Source organism: Alligator sinensis, unplaced genomic scaffold (genome assembly GCF_000455745.1).
Source record: "Alligator sinensis unplaced genomic scaffold, ASM45574v1 scaffold740_1, whole genome shotgun sequence".
NCBI classification, from domain to species: Eukaryota; Metazoa; Chordata; order Crocodylia; family Alligatoridae; genus Alligator; species Alligator sinensis.
The window spans coordinates 1,735,004-1,756,034 of record NW_005841964.1 but is presented as its reverse complement, the minus strand read 5'-3'; the positions used below and the strand labels follow the sequence as shown (position 1 = coordinate 1,756,034).

The 21,031-nt window shown below is 41.8% G+C and overlaps 1 protein-coding gene across 8 annotated transcripts in view; it reads left to right on the top strand.

Annotated features, from left to right (window-relative positions):
• Window positions 1-21,031, top strand: part of ABCC4 (ATP binding cassette subfamily C member 4) — a 255,354-nt gene that overhangs the window by 62,123 nt on the left and 172,200 nt on the right. For 5 of the 8 annotated variants that reach the window (XR_003093303.1, XM_025200355.1, XM_025200359.1 and 2 more), the window contains exons 2-7: window positions 4,670-4,780; window positions 8,473-8,593; window positions 9,913-10,137; window positions 12,796-12,885; window positions 16,212-16,264; window positions 16,302-16,412. Coding sequence is in view for 7 of the 8 variants with exons in the window: in XM_025200355.1 (XP_025056140.1) it covers window positions 4,670-4,780; window positions 8,473-8,593; window positions 9,913-10,137; window positions 12,796-12,885; window positions 16,212-16,264; window positions 16,302-16,412 (711 nt within the window). In the remaining variant the exon portion in view is untranslated. The remainder of the gene's footprint in view (window positions 1-4,669; window positions 4,781-8,472; window positions 8,594-9,912; window positions 10,138-12,795; window positions 12,886-16,211; window positions 16,265-16,301; window positions 16,413-21,031) is intronic. The other 3 variants (XM_025200360.1, XM_025200356.1, XM_025200361.1) reach the window with 3 other exon arrangements.

Genomic DNA, 21,031 nt, shown 5'->3' with positions numbered 1-21,031 from the left:
CGCTCTTCCAGACCGGCCAGATTGGACCTGTGCTAGATCCAGCATGCAGGGACAGTCTGGCAAGGGTACCATGTACAGCATGCTCCCTGGAGTGTGCCATGCGAGAGAACTGGCCCAGTGCCTTGCTTAGCTTATGCCCCCCGAAAGGGGCTAATGCATGCTGTATGTGGTGCATGGGGCTGGAGCCTGCAGGTGCATTGTGGGTAGCACATGGGCTGGCCCAAGGCATGTACTACAGGCAGTGCCCGCACCGGACTGTCCCTGTGTGTTGGATTTGGTTTATGAGGTCACTCTGTAGGTCCGATGCAGCCTGCAGATTGGCTCCCTTATCTGGCACTACAGGATAGAGGATTTTGACATCCTTGTTATATAGCATGAAAAAGATATGATTGACGGGTCATCTTATAAGATGACGGGTCATCTTATTTGTTGTTTCCATTAGAGAGAAACAAATAATAACGATACTGCCACAGTGTTGGTGAGACCTCAGATGGAATATTAGGTGTAACTCTGGTCATCTGTGCTCAAGAAAGATAAACATGAGCTAGAACAAGTGTTTAGGACTGCTAGGGTAGTCAAGAGCATGAGGAGCCTATATTTAGAAGTCTAGAAGAGCATGGTTTCAATAGAAAGGTTGAAAGGAGTTACGATCGTTGGCCTTTATAAACAATACTATGGTATGTCATAATCAGGGGTCCTGATTTTCTCTGATTAAAAAAACAACAACCCAATTTTCATATTTAAGAAAGCAACCCCAGTCCACATTTTTCTGTGATTTAAAATGAAACACCACTAATATATAGAATGGTGTTTCATTTTAAATCACAGAAAAGTGTAGATTGGGGTTACTTTTTTAAATCTGAAAATTGTTTTGTTTTTTTTTTTATTAGAGAAAACCAGGATCCCTGGCCACAAGTATCAGTTTAAGCTCTTTGCTACTAAAAGTGTTAGTTAGCTGGCTTTCATATCTACACAAACTAGGTCAACTCCTTAGGTCAAGCTGAAACAGTAGATCAAAATCACACTCTTGCTTCAAAACAATGCTCCTAAAATTAGTCACAAAACAGAGGTACTAACTTGCTTGCTCATCTCAAATCAGGCAACAGTCCTTTGAAAACTCTGTTTTTAAGTGCTTACTGTGTTGATATAGGTCATGCTACTGTCTATAGTCTTTTTTAAGTAAGTCCCATGATTGCATATCCATAAATCTAAAAAATAAAGTGTCAAGGGGAATGTGAGAAACCTTTGCAGACCTGATTTTGTAGCACAATAAAATCTGTTTTCAGAGGTCTCATATGAACCAATTAAAACATATAGAAAATGTAATGTCTCTTTCACATGTGCTCCAATTTACTTCTGGACACTTGAAGTGTCTTTGGAAAACGGATCTTTGAAAACTCTTGGCGCTCTGGTGTAGTGCCCGAAGACTGGAAGAAGGCCAATGTGGTGCCTATCTTCAAGAAAGGGAGGAAAGTGGATCCGGCTAACTATAGGCCCATCAGCCTGACTTCTATCCCGGGGAAGATCTTAGAAAAGTTTATTAAAGAGGCCATCCTTAATGGACTGGCCGACGCCAACATCTTAAGGGATAGCCAGCACGGGTTTGTTGCGGGTAGGTCTTGCTTGACCAATCTCATTTCCTTCTACGACCAGGTGACCTATCACCTGGACAAGGGAGAAGAGATTGATGTCATATATCTTGACTTCAAAAAAGCCTTCGATCTGGTGTCCCATGATCGCCTCTTGGAGAAACTGGCCAATTGTCGCCTTGGGTCCTCCACGATCCGCTGGCTGGAAAATTGGCTCCGGGGTTGGACCCAGAGGGTAGTAATCGATGGAAGTCACTCATCGTGGTGTCCTGTGACCAGTGGGGTCCCCCAAGGCTCTGTCCTTGGACCCATACTGTTCAACATCTTCATTAATGATGTGCACACTGGAGTCAGAAGCGGACTGGCCAAGTTCGCCGATGACACCAAACTTTGGGGCAAAGCATCCACACCAGAAGACAGGCAGGTTATCCAGGCTGACCTGGACAGGCTCAGCAAGTGGGCGGACGAGAATCTGATGGTGTTCAACGCCGATAAATGCAAGGTTCTCCACCTTGGGAAAAAAAACCCGCAGCATCCTTATAGGCTCGGCAGTGCTATGTTGGCTAGCACTATGGAAGAAAGAGACTTGGGGGTCATCTTTGACCACAAGATGAACATGAGCCTGCAATGCGATGCGGCAGCTAGTAAAGCGACCAAAACTCTGGTTTGCATCCATAGATGCTTCTCAAGCAAATCCCGGGACGTCATTCTCCCCCTGTACTCGGCCTTAGTGAGGCCGCAGCTGGAGTACTGTGTCCAGTTTTGGGCTCCACAATTCAAAAAGGATGTGGAGAAGCTTGAGAGAGTCCAGAGAAGAGCCACGCGCATGATCAGAGGTCAGGGAAGCAGACCCTACGATGACAGGCTGAGAGCCCTGGGGCTCTTTAGCCTGAAAAAGCGCAGGCTCAGGGGTGATCTGATGGCCACCTACAAGTTTATCAGGGGTGACCACCAGCATCTGGGGGAACGTTTGTTCACCAGAGTGCCCCAAGGGATGACGAGGTCGAATGGTCACAAACTACTTCAAGATCGTTTCAGGCTGGACATAAGGAAGAACTTCTTTACTGTCCGAGCCCCCAAGGTCTGGAACAGCCTGCCACCAGAGGTGGTTCAAGCGCCTTCATTGAACACCTTCAAGATGAAACTGGATGCTTATCTTGCTGGGATCCTATGACCCCAGCTGACTTCCTGCCGTTTGGGCGGGGGGCTGGACTCGATGATCTTCCGAGGTCCCTTCCAGCCCTGATGTCTATGAAATCTATGAAGCCTGTTAACTTTTTAAAGAGTTATTTAGGTTGTAGTACTGAGCACTGGAAATGCAGTAAAGCTAGGTTTATGGCTGTACCTTAATTCTGTGCTCTCATGCATTTGTTGTGTCTGCTTTTATGGGGAGTTTGGGGCAAGGTCCTTCCAGTTATTGTAGGCTGGGAGCATGCATGTAGGTAGTCACCACTAGGCAAGTATACACAGTCATTACAGTGCATTTATTTAGTACTTGTATTAGCAAGTACTAAATAAATGTGCAGTAACTGCAGTTAATGTGCCATAGCACCAGAGAACATCTTTTAGGTGACACTAGTGTGCAGTAGCCTAATAATACTGTGCAGTAGCATATAAGCACTGTCCATGCTGTGATGCATTACTACACAGTATTTTTCAGCTACTACACAGTCAGCATCTTGTAGCAATGCACCCACTGAGTAGCTAAACACTGAAAGGTCACACCCAAATAACATGTTTGTGTGGACATCCCCTTTGGACAGATTCTTAGGTATTTAGATATCAATTTGTCTCTTTAGGTGCCCAACACCCCTATTTTGATACAACTGAAAGCACTATTTGATGGTAGCATTGCAAGTATTTGGGTCTGTGGGTCGGCGGTTGGCAATCTATGGCCCATGGGCTATATTTGCTCCATGGAGCCATTATATCTGGCCTGCAGAGCTGGGACTTCAGTGGCTTTTGACAGAGGGTTCTTCACTTTCCTGCGTTGTGCCCCAGCTAGGCAGCAGGGAGAAGAGGTGATATTGACCGTTACTGGGCCCTAGCACCAGCTTTCCTTGAATCTGAGCTGGACCATTCTGGCCTGCCACTTCTGATCTAGGTTTCAGAGTTTTAGCTAGTGAACATGTGCAAAGCCGTGTAAAAGGTGATGCCTCCCCCTGCCAAAGAAAACTGAAGCCCTGGAGGCTCCAAAGCAGGGTTTGAAGTAAGTGCTCCCTTGAATGCCATATCAGCAAGGTACTAGATGTGTCTGGAGCATCCCTAGGTCATGCAGTCTTTTTATATAGCAGATAGTTTGGTTGTTACAGTGCTCATTTAGGTTGTGGCAGATCTGGGTTGCATTCGTTTTTTACCCAGTTCAGCCCAGAAAATTGAACTTTAGACTCACACATTCCAGATAAGTGACTTGATAGCCAGGGTGGTGGTTATTCTGGGAAGTGTTTTTCTTGGTTTCTCCTCATGGAGATGCTGTTTGTTTGTTTTTTTATATGTCTAGATCTGGGTCCAAGGTGTTGATCCCACCTCTCAGGTAAGTGGCTTAGCTGAAGTTAGAGCTGAAGCTAGCCTAGTAAATAACTAGTTATACAGAGTGAAACATCCTCCTTAGTAAAGAATGAAGCATCTGCTCTGGAATTAGTAATAGTCTAGGGCACTCCCTTGGTATGCAGGAGATGCTGGTTGAAATCCTGTTTCGGCCCCTTTTTACAGCAATGGGTGGTTTGGACAGCTCCTAACTTGGCTGTTTTTTGAGGAGCCCGTGCGTTGTATGGAAGCCTGTGCATTTCTGTCAGGATTGCGTTAAATGGCAGAGTGTTTGGACATTCTAGCTCACTAATAAGTGCCCTTAATCTCTTTGTGTCTCCATCTGTAAATCTGGGTAACTTTGTACCTCTGATGTTCTGGGACGGTAAATAGATTAAAGACTGTGAGGGGTTGTTTCCCCCCCACCCCCTCGCCATCGATGAGAGAACATTATAATGTAGTGATCTACCAAATATTTGAGTAAACTTATTTCCTGTTCTGTTGATTTGAATGTAATAGTCTCTATTTGAATATAATAGTCTATATTTGAACAGGTGGCTGAATCCTTTATTTATTGCTGGTCATAAACGGAAGCTTGAAGAAGATGATATGTACAAAGTGCTGCCTGAAGATTCGTCAGAAAGGCTTGGAGAGGAGTTGCAATGGTAAGGAAAAAAAATCAATATTCTGGTAAACTGCATCTTCATCTGTGAAGAGCGATGCTGCATTAAGGTTTTGGCATGAAAATAGTCTACCAATCAATCTGGAAGGCCTTCTCAGCTATCTTGCTAGTGATGGCTCTGTTTTGTTTTCTTTGTCCTTGAAGCACTTATTTTCTATGCAAGCATCAACTTTTTGTTAATGAGAACCTATGAAAGGACTCGTATTTATATCAACTACACTTCATTTGAATGGCACCATGTGAAATTCTTAGAATTGAAGACATTTTCTCCTCTGTCATTCCTTAATAGAGCAAAGGATTTCCTATGCTGTAGTAAAGCTATATAATATTACTTATCTACTGTCTTGGTGTAAAGATGTGGACATGTCTTTATGCTTTGCCTTTTCTGCTCAATCCCACTACCCCTGAATTAGCATTGGCAGCTCTATAACCTTAATAGGGTGGGGCACTGGTGGAGAGGTTAGATGGGCTAAACATATAGGCTAGGAACAGAAATTACAGATAGACTGGTTTTATCTGTAGTGATAAGAAACTGGTTCAAATCTGTAATACAACAGAAGTTCAGTATATGTAAACTGCTTGCAAAATGGCTGAAACCAGTATAAAATGAATCTGGATGGATGTAGTATTAGACTTAAGTGATTTAGGTTAAATCAGTTTATTGAACTTCTGTCCCAGATCCCCTCCAGATTCAAGTTTAACTCAGTCCCCCAGCATCCCAGGATGCTGTGTACCTCTCCCCCAGTGCCCCCCCACCCCCTCCACGTCTTGCAGGGTGGGTGGGCAGGCTAGCTTTGGCCCAAGCTGTCTGTTCTAATGGAGCAGGGAGGAGTGCTCTAGTGCATCCTGGCATTTGACCTGGGCCATTGAAGGCAAGTGAATATCTGTTCACTTGCTTATCAGTTCAATCTATGTAGCTTAGACCAACCTGTGAAGACTGAATTGATTCAGCCTCAAGCTTTGTGGCTGTCTGTACTTAGCCTTAAAGGCTTGTCTTTACCAGGAATTTTTGCACTGGTATAGTACAGCAATACAAATATTATTTTTGTGTCTGTTCAAAAGTTGCATTCTTCCTGGTATTTTTTGCAATCTCGGGCCTAAGAGTTGGGCTTTACTATAGCAATACAGCTTTTAATGAGAATCAATTTGGCAAGGTGTGTTTGTTTGTTTGTTTTTTTGCTCTCTTGGGTCTCCTGAAGAAGATCTGTCGATTAAAAAATGTGCCTTGAAAATTTCTAATAGGTTTTTATCAAAAACTAATCTGATACAGGCAGTTTTTTCAATCAAATTGGAGTAGGCTGCTAGAAAAGTTCTATTTTGTGCCATAAGAATGTCAGCGTAGTCACTTAACCTCTTGCACTTTATATGAGGGGGTTATGAAAGGTCTGATCTTCGCTACAGGATTGGGAGCAGGGGCTTCTCTGTGGAGGAGAAAGGAGTGGAAGGATCTTTCACTGTCTTGTTCTGACTGAGTCAGGGTAGATATGCACCTTTATAAATTAACTAAATAAGATCTTTATATTGAGCACAGACTTTCATGAACCTAAGGCCAGTTGGGTTCACAAAATCCTGTGCTTTATATACAGATCTTGTTTAGTTGGTCTGTAAAGGTGCATATCTAGCCTGCTTTCTGACTGACTTCAGACTAACACAGCTAACTACCTTTTTCTGGCTGTTAGCCACAGCTGAAGAAGAAGAGAAGGCAATAATCCTTTTGGAATTCAGCATTTAACATCTTTCCAGCAGGAGATTATTGCCAAATTCCAAGACTATTAGCATAGCAGAATGTAACTTTATGAGTATAATGAATGTATTCATTATGATCAAAGTGAATATCCACTGATGTGCCTTAAAGCGATTCAGGCCTTTCATTATGGAGGAGGACAAACTCTTTCTGATTGCTCTTTTAATAACTGCTCTCTTTTGCAGGGGAGTAACTGTAGGGGAGGGACTGAGGCAGCAGCCACAGGTGCCACCTTTTGGCAGAGGAAGGAGTGGGGTCCAAATATACCCACTGCTGCAGCTGGAGGTTGGCTACGCTGCTGACGCTGCTCTGTGCACTGGTGCTGCCCATGGAAAGAAGTTGCTTTTTTTTATACTTCTGTTCTTTTGCTATGTGTTTAGGTGAAACACAAACTAGAAAAGTTGCCTGTGTATGTGTATATGTTTTTTTTTTCAGTCTTGTTCAGCACACACAGACAGTCATTCATACACTGTTACTGAAGTAAACAGCCTTCTCACTGATAGACTATGGTTTACAGAAGCATCACAAAACCTAGCCAGTTGTGGCTTCAAACCTGACGCTTTCAGCTGACCACATTTGTAAACTCTTTTATCTATAGAAAAGATTGTGAAGACTGGAGTAAAAATGGAGTTCCTTAATAATAAAGTGGTCACTAGAATAATGTTTTCTATCTGCTTGGTGTTTGTGTGCAACACAAATCCATTGTTAGATCTGGATTTGACCCCTTGACCTAATCTCAGACCTCAGAGTTTACTGAAATTTAGTCCCTAGAAACCAAGTGGAACACCTTAAAAATCCTATGATTTTAAGAACTGTTTTGTGGTGTGTTGTAGAAAGTGGACCAAACCACCCTTCTTCCCCCTCCCCCACTGCTTTTTCCCTGATCTTTTGTTTGAATGTGAAAAGAAAGTGTCTGCTTGTGAACTATTGCACAGCAGCACAGGAGGATCTACCACTCTGGATAGGTCAGGGAAAATTCCAGTCCCTGCCTTTGGCAGCCTGTGGAGTGCTGCTTTCATTGCTAGAATGATACAATCTACCCCATTACCATGGTTGTGCTTCCTTTCCACCTAATGAAGGTAAGAGAACCAGAGACCAGAGGCAGGTAAGCGAACACTGTGGTAGACTGGAATGTGCTTACTTTCCATGTACTGCTGCCACCCTGCCTTGATACAGGCTAGAACCAGGAAAGAATATAACTTAGCTTGCCTTAACTAACATAGCTGGCTCAGTCTGAACTGGGTCAAGAACAGACAAATGATGCCTTAGGAGTTCTGCCTTTTGTAGTATATATGTATTAAGTTAGCAGCCAATCCAAGTTTTTGTGATATAAGTGGCTTGCTCTTGACACAGAGGAACAAATAACTCTATAATATTAAATGCAAGCCTTTCATGAGTCAGAAACAAAAATCTGGTTTTCCTATAATGTTTATTTTAAAAACAGTCTATGTGAAGTTAGAGCAGTGGTTCTCAACACTCATGTGCTGGCCAGATGAATGGCACGGGGTTTGTCTCCAGGCCTGATCTGGTGCATGGGGTTGGTCCACAGACACAGTTTGATCTGTTGGGTCACGTTATCTGGCCTATAGGACTCCCCACAGGTCTGGAAATGTGGCAGTAGGATGAATGGTGGCAGTGTTAATTGACATGGGCCTGGGAGTTGTGGCAATTAACGCTGCCACTTCTTCCCTCAGTGCCAAATTTCCAGACCTGTGGGGAACCCTGTGAGCTGCGTGACATGGCTCTGTGGCCAGATCTGTCTCTCAGGATGGATCTTGGTGAACTCTGGTGTACAGTGGTCAGAGAACATTGAAATTCTACAGCATGTCTAACTCTGTTTCACTCCTTTAGCAAATTATCTTCTGTTTTTCTTACTTTTTTTTTAAGTCATACTTTTCTATCCTTCAGTTTCATTTTACTTTGTATTCTAGGTACTGGGAAAAGGAGGTCCAAAAAGCAAAAAAAGCAGCAAGAACACCACATTTAACCAAAGCAATTATACTGTGTTATTGGAAATCCTATCTAGTCTTTGGGCTCTTCACGTTAATTGAGGTAAAGGATGAAAATACAGTAAAATATAACTTTTTCCCTTATAGCAATGTGAAATGTAGTCTGGTCCAACTGGTGTTTGGTGAGCACTGGCAACTTTGTTCTGGGACCTGCTTTTTCCCTACTTGATTTTTACCTGTTACAAAACAGCACCTCTGATGTGATTTAAAAAACCCCATATTTGATGGCTTAGAGTATTTTTCAAAAGTTTGTGTTGGCTTATTTTTAATATCAAAGGTACCTCTTCTGGAGTACATCAGTAAACAAACAGTCATCTGGTTTCTTATCATAGAATTATAGAATCATAGAAGTAGGGTCGGAAGGGACCTTGTAGATCTTAAAGTCCGCCCCCCTGCCTGGGCAGGAAGAAAACTGGGCTCAAATGACCCCAGCCAGGTAGGCATCAAGCCGCTTCTTAAAGACCCCCAGGGTAGGAGCCAGCACCACTTCCCTTGGAAGTTGGTTCCAGATCCTAGCCACCCTAACTGTGAAGTAGTTCTTATGGATGTCTAATCTAAACCTACTCTCCAACAACTTGCGGCCGTTATTCCTTGTTATCCCGGGGGGCGCTAGGGGAAACAAGGTCTCTCCCAAACCCTTCTGGTCCCCCCTAGTGAGTTTATAGATGGTCACAAGGTCCCCCCTCAGCCTTCTCTTGTGAAGGCTGAACAGGTTCAGGTCCCGTAGGCTCTCATTGTAGGGTCTGCCCTGCTGTCCCCGGATCATGTGGGTAGCCCTCCTCTGAACCCTCTCAATGTTGTCCACATCCTTCTTGAAGTGGGGTGCCCAGAACTGGACACAGTACTCCAGCTGCGGCCTGACCAGTGTCGCGTAGAGGGGGAGGATCACCTCCTTGGCCCTACTTGAGCTGCATCTGTGGATGCACAATAAGGTCTGGTTAGCTCTGCCGACCATGACCTCACATTGTCGGCCCATGTTCATCTTGGAGTCAGTGATGACTCCAAGATCCCTTTCTGCTTCCGTGCTCTCAGGAAGGGAGTTTCCCATCTTATAAGTGTGCTGCTGGTTACTACTGCCCAAGTGCAGCACCCTGCACTTGTCAGTATTGAAACGCATCCTGTTTTTGTTAGCCCACCCCTGCAACCTATGCAGGTCTTTCTGCAGTCTTTCCCTCCCTGCTAACGTGCCCATTTCACCCCAGATTTTGGTATCATCAGCATCATCTTGTAATGCTGTAAAAGAAATTAACAAGGTGAGCTACAGTGCCAGTAGTTCAATTCTTTGGCTTGATACACACTTGAACAGAACACTACAATATAAAATCTCTCTCTCTCTTTCCCTCCTTTTTTTCTTTCTTTCAGGAAACCCTCAAGATAATACAGCCAATATTTTTGGGAAAAATTATTAATTATTTTGAAAATTTTGATCCCCTTGACACTGTTGCTTTGAATTTTGCCTATGGCTATACAGCTGCTTTGTCTGTGTGTACACTCATTCTAGCTATAATGCACCACTTGTACTTTTATCATGTGCAACGGGCTGGCATGAAGTTGAGAGTAGCTATGTGCCATATGATTTATCAGAAGGTAAGCAACCTTTTATGTTTTAAAATGTATGTAGTATGTTGGCTATTTTATTCTAGTAGCTGGTCATAATAAATATTTGCATTCATTAGTTATTATCCTTTATTCCTTATTTATTATTTGACAGAATATAATGCATATTAATATAAATTAGGGTTACCATACAACTAAGTGTCCTTCATACCATGCTGAACATGGAATCTGCTTGGGGCTACTGCTTGTGGTAGGAAAGAAACCTAAAAGACTGGGGAGAATCTGCTGATTGTTGTCTGACCATGCTGTTGTGATCCAGAGGTATACTGGGACAGAGCATCAAGCTCTGGAATGGGAGAAATAAAGCTCATGACTGTATATACTGGAGCCTAGCTGTTCCTGATGCCTCAAATTGCATATTGGGGGTGTTCATGGGAAGGGGCTTGTCTGCCTCCCAGTATCCAGAAGGGAAGGGCAGTAGGGGAACTGTTGGGCACTCTCAACCTTGTCTCAATTTAAAGCCTTTCTGGGCCTTTAGGGGCTGCTTTGCCATAGGCCTGCCCCCTGCCCTTGATGTAGCTGTGCTCTTTTCAGAACAGGGTTGGTCTGATCAATGCCTGCCTCTCAAATCTGGACGATTTATGGAGATTTATTTATTTTTTTCCTTTTAGACCAATTTGTGGATCAGTAGTTCATAAGCTGTTTTTCCTTCTTTTCAGCACTGGAGGCATAGCTTTTGTTAAAAGGTGCAAGAATGAGCAATTTCATTTTAAGAGGACTGCAGAGGTATCTGAGACCACTTGTAGAGAAAGACCAGCTCCCAGAGTTACAAGATATGGGATATGGCTGGTGGACCTTTCACTAGCATACTGATGTTCCCCTTGGGTACTCTCTGCCCTCCTGATTGTGGGAGGATGAGACATTTCAGAAGAGGACAGAGTCCCTGGAAAATGTTGTCAGTTGTATGATGGGAGTACTGACATGCTTCACTGGTCCCAATTTAAATGCTTAGTATCTGAGAAGGAGAAGAGAACCCTATGCCTACCCTATTGTTAAGGCATGGGCCTGCTGCTTAAATGTTGTCCTTGTGTTTGTCTGCCTTCACTTGTTTGTCTTGATCCAACATGAAGCAACCTGCATCTGAAAAAGAAACCAGCATTGTTAGGTAATAACCAGTGGAGCAGAAAGAACAGGTGTTATTACTGTAGGGCAGCAGATGGAGGAAGCTGCTTGTGCCTACCCTGTCTGGCTCTTGAAGCAGCAGCCTCCCCTTCTCTCCCTTTATCTGTTATTTGAGGGCACACCCAAGTCTTCAGGTCTCTTTTCACTTCTGCTTCCCAAGCAGAAATCCTATGGGGAGGTATCAGAGGGGAGAATGATCTGTCCATCTAGTTAGGGGCTCTGGAGAGAGCCAATTTAATTTTCATCCTCTCAAATTATTGGAGTGGTGCCTGTCCAGCATTTGATTAGTAAAGGAATTTGGCAAGGATTATGTATTTCAACTTGAACATAAACTAACCTTTTATTTTTTTTTCATTTAAGAATTATAAAATGGGTACTGTTCCTACTTCAAGGAAAAAAGTTAGAGTATTTACCATATACACAAATAAGGATGTGTGGGGAGTTTGTGGGGACAGCGGTATAGTACAGAAAGGGAATATGCTAGGGAATAGTGTACAAGGCCATCTTGAACTGTTGGATTGTTTTTCTTGCACATATTTATTCTCCTCCCTCTTATGATACCTTGGAAATTATCCTCTGGGAACTCAGGTCTAACATGGCACACTGCTTTCTTGTACATAAACATATCTCTGAGGTATTAATTTACTATACTGATTATCATAACAGTTTGAATTTCATGAAATATTTATATAGCAAGTACTGTTTGTTGCACTGTTGAAATTAGCTTACAGGGCTGAAAGCTTGGAAAGGCAAAGTGTTCATAGTGTGCACCCTTATTTCAAGAGATGCGATTAAATGGAAAATTAATCTCCTCTCATCTCATAAATGTTTACTCCTCAGGGTGAAGGCTGAGGTCATGGCAGAACATTGATAAACCTTACTAATCAGTTGTCTTCATTATTTAAGGTGTACAGATAGATCAGACCTTCTATTTATCCTTTATATATGCTTTTGAGAGAAGCTGAATGCTAATTTACCAGTACTTTTGTCATGTTCATTAATGTCTGTAGTAAATGTATGTACCTTTTGAAATGATAATTTTTGGTGAGTGCTGAATGTCTGTCATTAATGTGCTAGCCATATTTAATTTGCTGACACCTCTGGCAGACGTTACACTTAAGATATGATTAACTGGTTAATCTTGTCACCTCTTAAAGTGTAACCTGACCACAGTTCAGGCAACTAAAGGCATTACAAAAAGTAAAACCAGCCACAAAATGGGTAATACTTTTTTTAGCTGTTTTCATTTGTGCCTTAAAATGAATGTATGGTTAGATTGACTGCACAGGGGTTCTATTGCATGCCATTAAAATCTCTGATGGCCCCAATCAGATGATTGGTGGCAGAGTGGGGACCATCCCAGGGCTTGGGGGGGTGGGGTGTTCATAATCCTTTTTTCAGTGCTAGATTTGTGGATAGAATCCTCTAAAGCATGAAAAAATTATATCAGTACAACACAATTTATGAAAGCCTGAGGTTTTGGGTTTTTTTCCTTCTCTTTTTTAGGCACTTCGTCTCAGTAACTCAGCTATGGCAAAAACTACCACTGGCCAAATAGTAAATCTTCTGTCAAATGATGTGAACAAATTTGACCAAGTAAGAATCATTATTGATCATCTTAAATGGATTCAAAGTGCAGATTTTAATGGGCTTGGAATATGAGGTCACAGTCAGTGGCCACAAATTTCTTTTGCTGGTTTACCAAACATCATAAAATTAGGGGTGGGGAGAAGATGATTTCTTTTTTCCAAGGGGAGTGGGGAGGCATGGCAGCTCTGCTTACAAATGTATTAATGTACATATTGTAAAAACAACTTGGTGTTTCACTTTTACTTTAGAATTTTTCCAACTATTTGATTTGGTCTAATAAAAGATACCTGATTTACCCAGAAAAACCTTGTGTGCCAAAGATGGAATGGGCATGAGTCGCAGGGGTGGGGGTAGGTTGCAAGCAACAGCTGCATTAATTCTGTGTTGCCAGTGCTCTCCCAACTGCCTGCATCTGGCCTGGGAGGCTCTTTGCAGTCTGGGTCAAGCCTGTGGAGAGCTCCATGGTCTGGATGCAGCCTACGGGCACAGATGTGTTTGACACTCCTGCTTAAAACAATTATACGCTAGGCTAACTTGATAAAACAGCATCATGTTATTGAACTAATTGATAGCTTCCTAAGCAGTTTTATTATGCTAAAGAAGCATTTAACCTAAATATTGTTACATACAAATGATCACCAACATGGGCATTCAGCAATTAGGGCATTCTAGAAATTCATATGCATTTGAGAGACTATATTTTTCCACAGGCTCCCTGCCTTATTTTGTGCTCAGGAAAGATAGGGTTAGAGAGTGGTGTTGTACCTGTGATAGTCCAGGAATCATACAAGAGACAAGGCTTTTTTGTGATCTCTTTTATTGGACCAATCATAAAGTTGGGAAAGCTGTTGGGCAAGCTTTCCTGCAGTCCTCTCAACTGTACAGTTGGCCCTATAAAAGATATCACAAAAAATCCTTGCCACAGGAAAGGTGGTATTTACTGAATGAGTAGCTGTTCAATACTTGGTTTTATCCTCATTGTTCAGTGTTTGGCTCAGTTTGTTTATTGCAAAGCATTCAAACTCTGCTCTAAATACAGAATTATTACTGCTATTTATGCCCTTTTTAAGATGTTCATCACTAAAATATGTAAGAGATATGTTCATGTTTGTGAAGCAATATTCACGATATCCTGCAATGGTGAGATAGTATTGTCACCAATTTACAGCTGTGGAACTGAGATGCAGAGGTGATGTTCATTAGCATGCAGTGGGGTGCCCAAATTTAAATACAAAGCAGCTAATTTTTTTCCAGAGTACTTAAAGTAGATATAATGTGTCAATGGGAGATGGACTTTGACCTTTAACTGCAGCTATGAGAGCTCAACATTTCTGCAAGGCAGACCCCATGGTTCAGTTCTTCAAGGTAGCTCCAACTGTCTAAACCCCTTTTTTTTCCTGTGGTCCTGTGTTACTCACTTTCCAAGTTTTGCAGCACAAAAGGGATGAGTTCTGTAGAAGACAGCTTCCTGTGCTACGTAATCCTGATTCATCCTCAGAGCAGGTCCATCTTGTGAAGTGAACAAGGTAGTTAGCGCTGAGGAAGAAAAGTAGCAGCGGTCCTGACCCTGAGCCAACTTGCTCTCACTCCTCCCTGATTTTCTTCACTGACTTCTAGTCCCAGTCTCCTTTTTCTAAGCAGTCTTTCTTGTCTTTTCTTACTTCCCATGATTTTTGGTTCATAGTCACAGTCTCCTGAGACTCCGTATTACAATTTCTCCTTTTCCTTCTTCCTTTCTCTTGCCTCTTTCATTTCTGAATTTGAATCAGATGGCTGCTGTTTACACACAGCAGAAAAGTCATTCTGAGCAAAGATGAGAGAATAGTTCCCAGATCTCATTTCTGGTGTCCTGCCTTGGTGTAAGGCAGCCGTTACAAGGAATGCCCTTCTGGACCTCATGGTTCTGTATTGGGGCATGTAGGCAATCAGAGAGGTTGAGTGCACTCAATGCAGACAGAGCCTTGGGAGATTTTTTTTAAGCTGCTAAGCTCTGCTGAGTGTGAAGACTGCCATTTTTCAGAATGTTCTTACTTGGCTTAATTTTGGGAAAACGTAGAATTGGCTAGATCACTAGAATTTCACATAGGCAATAATACATGATTTTGTCTGTCTTTGTTCTTGATAATGAATTATCATGATGAATTTAAAAAAAATAAAAACCTAAGGTAGTCAATTGGCATAGAGAGCTTTGATTAGCAAAGTTTTATAGTGGCTGAAGGCAAGGGCTCATAGAGAAGTGCTGGAAAATGGTAGTCTTACTTTTTGCTGGCTCTACTTAGAATATGAATGAGAGAGAAAAAGAAAACTACATGGATACTTGAAAACAAAATAGACTGACAAACTGCTGAGGGATTACTCTTCAGAACTGCTTTGAGAGTCTTCCTCCAGTAACTCCTTATATTCTTTTTTTCTCTCTTGTTCCCCTTTTCCTTCTTTTGATGTTTTTTTTTCCTTTTTTCATTCAGAAGAAATATTTTTTGATACAGGTCAGAACGGGTTTTTCCTTCTCAATAATTGTAATTTATTTTTCTTTAATTATATTCCAGAACTGAATTGTGAAGAACTGAGATTTTTCCCAATAAAAACATTATTTGCATAAATTTACATCAGTTTTCTGACATTTTCATTGTTTGTATTTATGAAGGAAAGGATGAATGAAAAGTTGGATCGAAAAGAGAAAAATAAACTTTCAGATTTTTAAAAATTGTTTCTGTTTTAACAAGTGTAACATCCTCAGTCTTTTTCTTTTCCCCTTTGTTGTTTGTGGTAAATTTTTAAATTTTTGAATCTTCAGCCCAAGGGAATATAAAGTTCACATGACATGTTTGCTGTTTCCTGACATTTTGAAAAGTGAGTCAGCAGGATTGTGGTCTCCAGATAGACTAGAGAAAGGCAGAGTTGCACATAGAAATACTACTCAGTTGTAAGCTTTGTAAATGAGCTGAGAAAATGACAGATCCTGTAATGCAGTTTTGCAAGTCAGAATGAAGAGATGATTTAAGGTTCCTGATGCAATTTCCTGTGCTATAGCAAGCTGATGATCCTGATTTTAAAATACACCTTTTAATTTTCTCCCAGTAACTGTACTGTGAGTATCCATTTCTTCTTGTGTTGACTAGAAGCCATAATCTGCTGCTTCTTGGCTCCCTTTCCAGGTCTGCCAGCAACAAAGTTGCCACCTCAACTTCACATTCCCTTGAGTTGAAGCAGGAAAATGAATAAATGTTTCCATTTTAGAAATACAAAATGACATTTAATTTCTGCTGCTGGGTGTGTTGTGCATGTGCAAATTAATACTAAAGCCAATTTTTGTGTCTTAACCATTTGTTCAGGTAACAATTTTCTTACACTTTTTATGGGCGGGACCACTTCAAGCCATAGCAGTAACCGTTAGGGGGGGACCCACTTCAAGCCATAGCATGAACCGCGCTTCGCTGGATTGAAATAGGGCCATCGTGCCTTGCAGGAATGGCTGTTCTGATTATTCTTCTTCCTTTGCAAACCTGTATTGGGAGGTGGTTTTCTTCATTCAGGTAAAGTAGCTTTTGGGGCATATGTCCTCTGTACAAGTTTTGAAAATTCATGTGTGGGGGCTGGCCTGATGCAAGAGCTGTGCATTGTTATGAGTTAGGCCCCCAGTTCAGTTTTTCAGGCTTGTGCCCTTTTTTTTTCCAAAAGTAGCCATTGATGTATGCTTACTAGGCCCATATTTAGCTTGGGTGTGTGACAAAAAAAATGTTAACAGTCCATTTACTTATTTAGGTGCCTTATTTTGGGGTTAAATTTTAAAGTACTTGACCTTAGCATCTTGCTGCATGGGCTTTTGGGGACTGGGAGGGCAGTGCTGCTGGCCCTTGTATTACAGCCCCTCCCTCCCAAACAAAATGAACCAAAAAAGGCACTGTGTTTATTCCTGCTCCTGCTGCAGGTTTAACATGAGTATGAGAAAGGAGTTCCAGCAAAAAGTGCTAACGATTGCTGTTTGAGACTTCTTATCAGCAAAAATGCTATGTGTAATACAGGGCCTTTAAGATGAAGAAGGGCTATGAGGGAACAAGAATTAAAGTTGCAGCTCCAATAATGCAGGTAAAATTTCTAACAGGAAGTGTTTTAGTTTTCTGTTAAAAACAATTTCATACCTCCCCCTTTTGCAACTTTTCTCCCCAGATTCATTAATTTTAGATTCAATTCTGATGAATTAGAATGGAGGTTAGCAACATTTCATAACAGTGAACTAAATTATCTCAGCTTGGTCCTGAGGTGAGCTGGAGACAGTGGTTGTGAGATATTCTACCATGAGATGGCTCATAGTAAAGGAATATCTAACAACTGCTACCTCTGTGTTGATATCTTTTTTTGTTATGCTTGACAGTCTAGATAAAATTTCTTTGTGGATCTGGCATTTGGGACAGACATTACACATAAACCGGTTTAAGTGATCAGAAACTGGTTTAAACCTGTAACGGAACAGACATTCAGTGCACATAAACCAGTTTGAAAATGAGCAGAATCAGTTTGAGGTAAACCTGGTTGAATGTAGTATTAGACTTAACTGATTTGGCTCAAACCAGTTTATGCAATGTCTGTCCCAGAACCCTTGCTGGTTTAAGTTAAATCAGAGACCCCCAGCATCCCTTGTCAGAGCCTCAGCCTTCTCAGCCTCCACCCTTTTCTTTAGCTGGGCCTTCTAGCCTGGGCTCGCTGTACTGGACCTCACTTCTAGGCACCAGCTCTTACCTTGATTACATTTATTCTGGGCTCCCTGGCCTTGTCTCAGCCCTTCTCTTGGCTCTAAGCCTGCTTCGACTCTCTCTGGGCCCCTGGCCATATCTGGCTGGAGTTGTGCTCAGCTGCAGCCCTTCCCTGGGCTGCCACCCTATAAGGCTCAAGCCCACACCATGTCCAGGGGCCCCTCAGCCCTAGGTGGGCTCAGGACACTATTGGGACCTCCATACCACCTCTGCTAGTCCCAAACCCAAACCACCAGTATAAATTATGACAAAGGCATAAGTCTCTTTGGTTATAACATGAACTAACCCACTCTGGGTCTAAATGTAAATAGTCACATGTTATTCTCTGTCACATTCCCCTGCAAAGTGGCACCAGTGCCAGCTAGAAGCTTTCCTGGGCCCTCCTGCTTTGGAGCTCCTTCCATTGCAGCCTCCAGGGCTAGAATAGCTGTGTAGGCTCAGGCCCTGAGCATATATACACACTAAGCCCTGCCCACTTCTAGTCACGTGACCCAGCAGCCATCACAGGTGTGTTCATCCTGACCCTGCTTAGCTGCTGGTTGCAGCTCTTAGCCCTGAGTAGCCTGGTTGTCTGTCCCTTGTGTCTACTACTGCTGGCTTTTGACTAGACCTCAGCGAGCAAGTAGCTAGCTCTTTAGCTGCTAGCTTTCCTTGAGCCAGCTCACCCTGCTGCATTTTCCTCTTAAGAGTAACTGGAGCCTTCTGGCTTCCTGAATTAAAACATTTTAGCTACCCCTCCCTCCCCCAAAAGCCACCCCTCCCCCCCCCGCAACCAATCAAACAAATCCCCAACCCCCCAAAAACAAAAACCACCCTGCTTTCAGAATGTATAACCTTTCTTTTTATGGGTGCAAAATCTTTGATACCTAATTTTGTCTTACTGAAATGTTTATTTTCCATCTGTTCACTCTTATTTTGAACACGCTCTTATTCTAATCACACTTTTTTGCTATAGATCATCTTTGGGGTGTACTCTCTGTGAATGTTTTCATGCCTTGTCTTTTGTATTAATAAAACTGCGTAGTGAAGTATTAGCTTTCATTCCTTTTAAAAATTGATTTGAAGGTAGAATATTGGGAACATAGCCAAACTGGCATGGCTACTACATGGCTAAACCTTCAGAAGTCTGGAAGAATCAATATTGGAGTTACTCACAGAACTGTTTCTTATATGTAGTCTTCATGATACAGTCTTCATTTTACATGATCAAATAGAATTTCTAAAAGTATGAATTTCCCCAACAACTTTAGTTACATAATGCAGATACACTCTGATAAAACTATATTAAATAATTGCTTTAGGCTTTCTATATTCATACCAATAATACTTAGCACTTAAATAGTGCTCACATCCATAGATATCAAAGTGCTAAGCATTATTATCCCCATTTTACAGATGGGAAAACTGAGGCTCAGAGAGATAAAGTGACTTGCCCAGGGTCACACAGTGAAGTGTGACTGTCTTCTATTTAAGGTATGTATTTTAATAATTAGTCAGTGGCCACATACTATTTCATTTTTTTCCCCAGTTGGCGGGAGCCATTTTCTTGGGTGCTAAGTTAAAAGTAGCCTGTTAACTAGGAAGAATGCTTGCCTGCACACGTGTGTGGCTCTTTTTATTCATAGTTCTAAGAATGAAGCAGCCAACTGAGTAGCTAATATAGACTTCTCTTGGAAGTGCCTATGAAAGCATGGAAGTCATTATGGAACTGTGTGGGCAAAACTAATTGTAGGATTAGGGCTTTCAGAGCAGTCTTAGTTGGCCTACGCATGCCAGCTATATTTTTTTCTACTATTTCTCATGTCCCCAAAGTGGCAAATACCTATGTATGTGACTGGACTTATTTAAAAGTTCTGCTGTCTTTAGTATCTAATTTCAAGTGTGTAGATGTTTGCAGGATTTGGACTGTTAATCTGGAGCATTTTGAGTAGGAATAAGACCAGAGTAATTTTCACATAAATTACTTCTATAGCCGTTGGGTATATGGCATTATACAGTAGTGCGGATAGTGGTACATAACAAGAAGTTGTACAAAAGGTATGGCATCTACTGTGTTATTTAAGAAGTTTGATTATGAAACTGAAGACTGTAAAATAAATAAATACAATGAAAAACCTCAAGGTTGTATGAGTAACCTTTAATATTGACTTCCTGACTTCTTATTCCTTAACTATGCAATTGTAGCATTCTCATTAAAGGTTTTTTGAAAGCTTAACTTTGTAGTTGTTTGTAAAAGAAAAGTTGAAGATGAATTCTGTTATATGGGATTGTTGGGCTAGCCATCATCAGAATACGCTGTCATGTTTTGATGTGTAGGAGTAGCACAAAATACAAATAGGAAGTCTTCCATCTTGCATAATTTAGGTGGATTTAAGAAAATTCTCCATACATCTTCCACGGCCAGCAACATTGCCACCTAGATTGTGCATGTTTTATGATTACAGCTGTCATCTTTTATTTTTTTTGTGGTCCAATCTTCTGTTATAAACTGGGATAACTCCACCACAGCCCATGGAACGATATTTTTATAGGCCCCCTGGCCAAATGGTACATGGGTTTTTTGCCCCCAGGACTACATGCCATGTAGGCTGTGTTACTGGGGGCGCCCCCACCCCCTGCACTGTGTTGATGCCATTGTTCCCTGCATGTTTCCCTCTCCCCTGCCACTACACAGCATGGGGGAGTGTCATCTTATACTATGCTGGCATGCTGCACCACGGTGGCGTTCCTGTGTTCCCACAAGCCATGGATTCTCTCAGCCTTTCACTCTTCTCTGCTACTAGTGCAATGCCTATAATAGCTACAACAGCACTACTATGGACAAAGCAACAGGATATCTGGGCTGAATGACACATGCCAGCAATTTCCTTTAGTGCCTTCTGTGCCAATGCTCCAACCAGTGCTGCCAGGCTTTTGTTCTGTTTTTAATAAAAGCTGAGTTTAGAAATTATACCAAATTACTTAGTAATAAAATGTATGAGATATCAAAACAGAGTCTGGGTGTAATAACTAAGTAGGCACACCTTTTTACCCCTCTACCTGAATGAATTTAGTGTGTTCCTAGTACACTTAAACCACATTTTATTTATTTATTAAATTAGACATTGGCAGGATTTTTCTGGCACAGGCTAGGGTGTGCAACCTTGCCGTGGCCATGGGCTGGATGTCCTTATATCATATCATACTATTGTTTTTCAAGGAACTGGCCTTTTTACCTTGCTGACATGCTAACTACTCTGAGCATAGACTGTTTTTTATTTGGATAGTGTCTGAAAACTGAAAAAATCCCCCTTGAAATTCTCTTTTGTTTGTCAAACGTTATTTTTGATGTGAGTTTCCTCAACAGGTCTAATTATAACAAACATGTTAGTATTAAAAGGAATGTTGAGCTTCACAAAGAG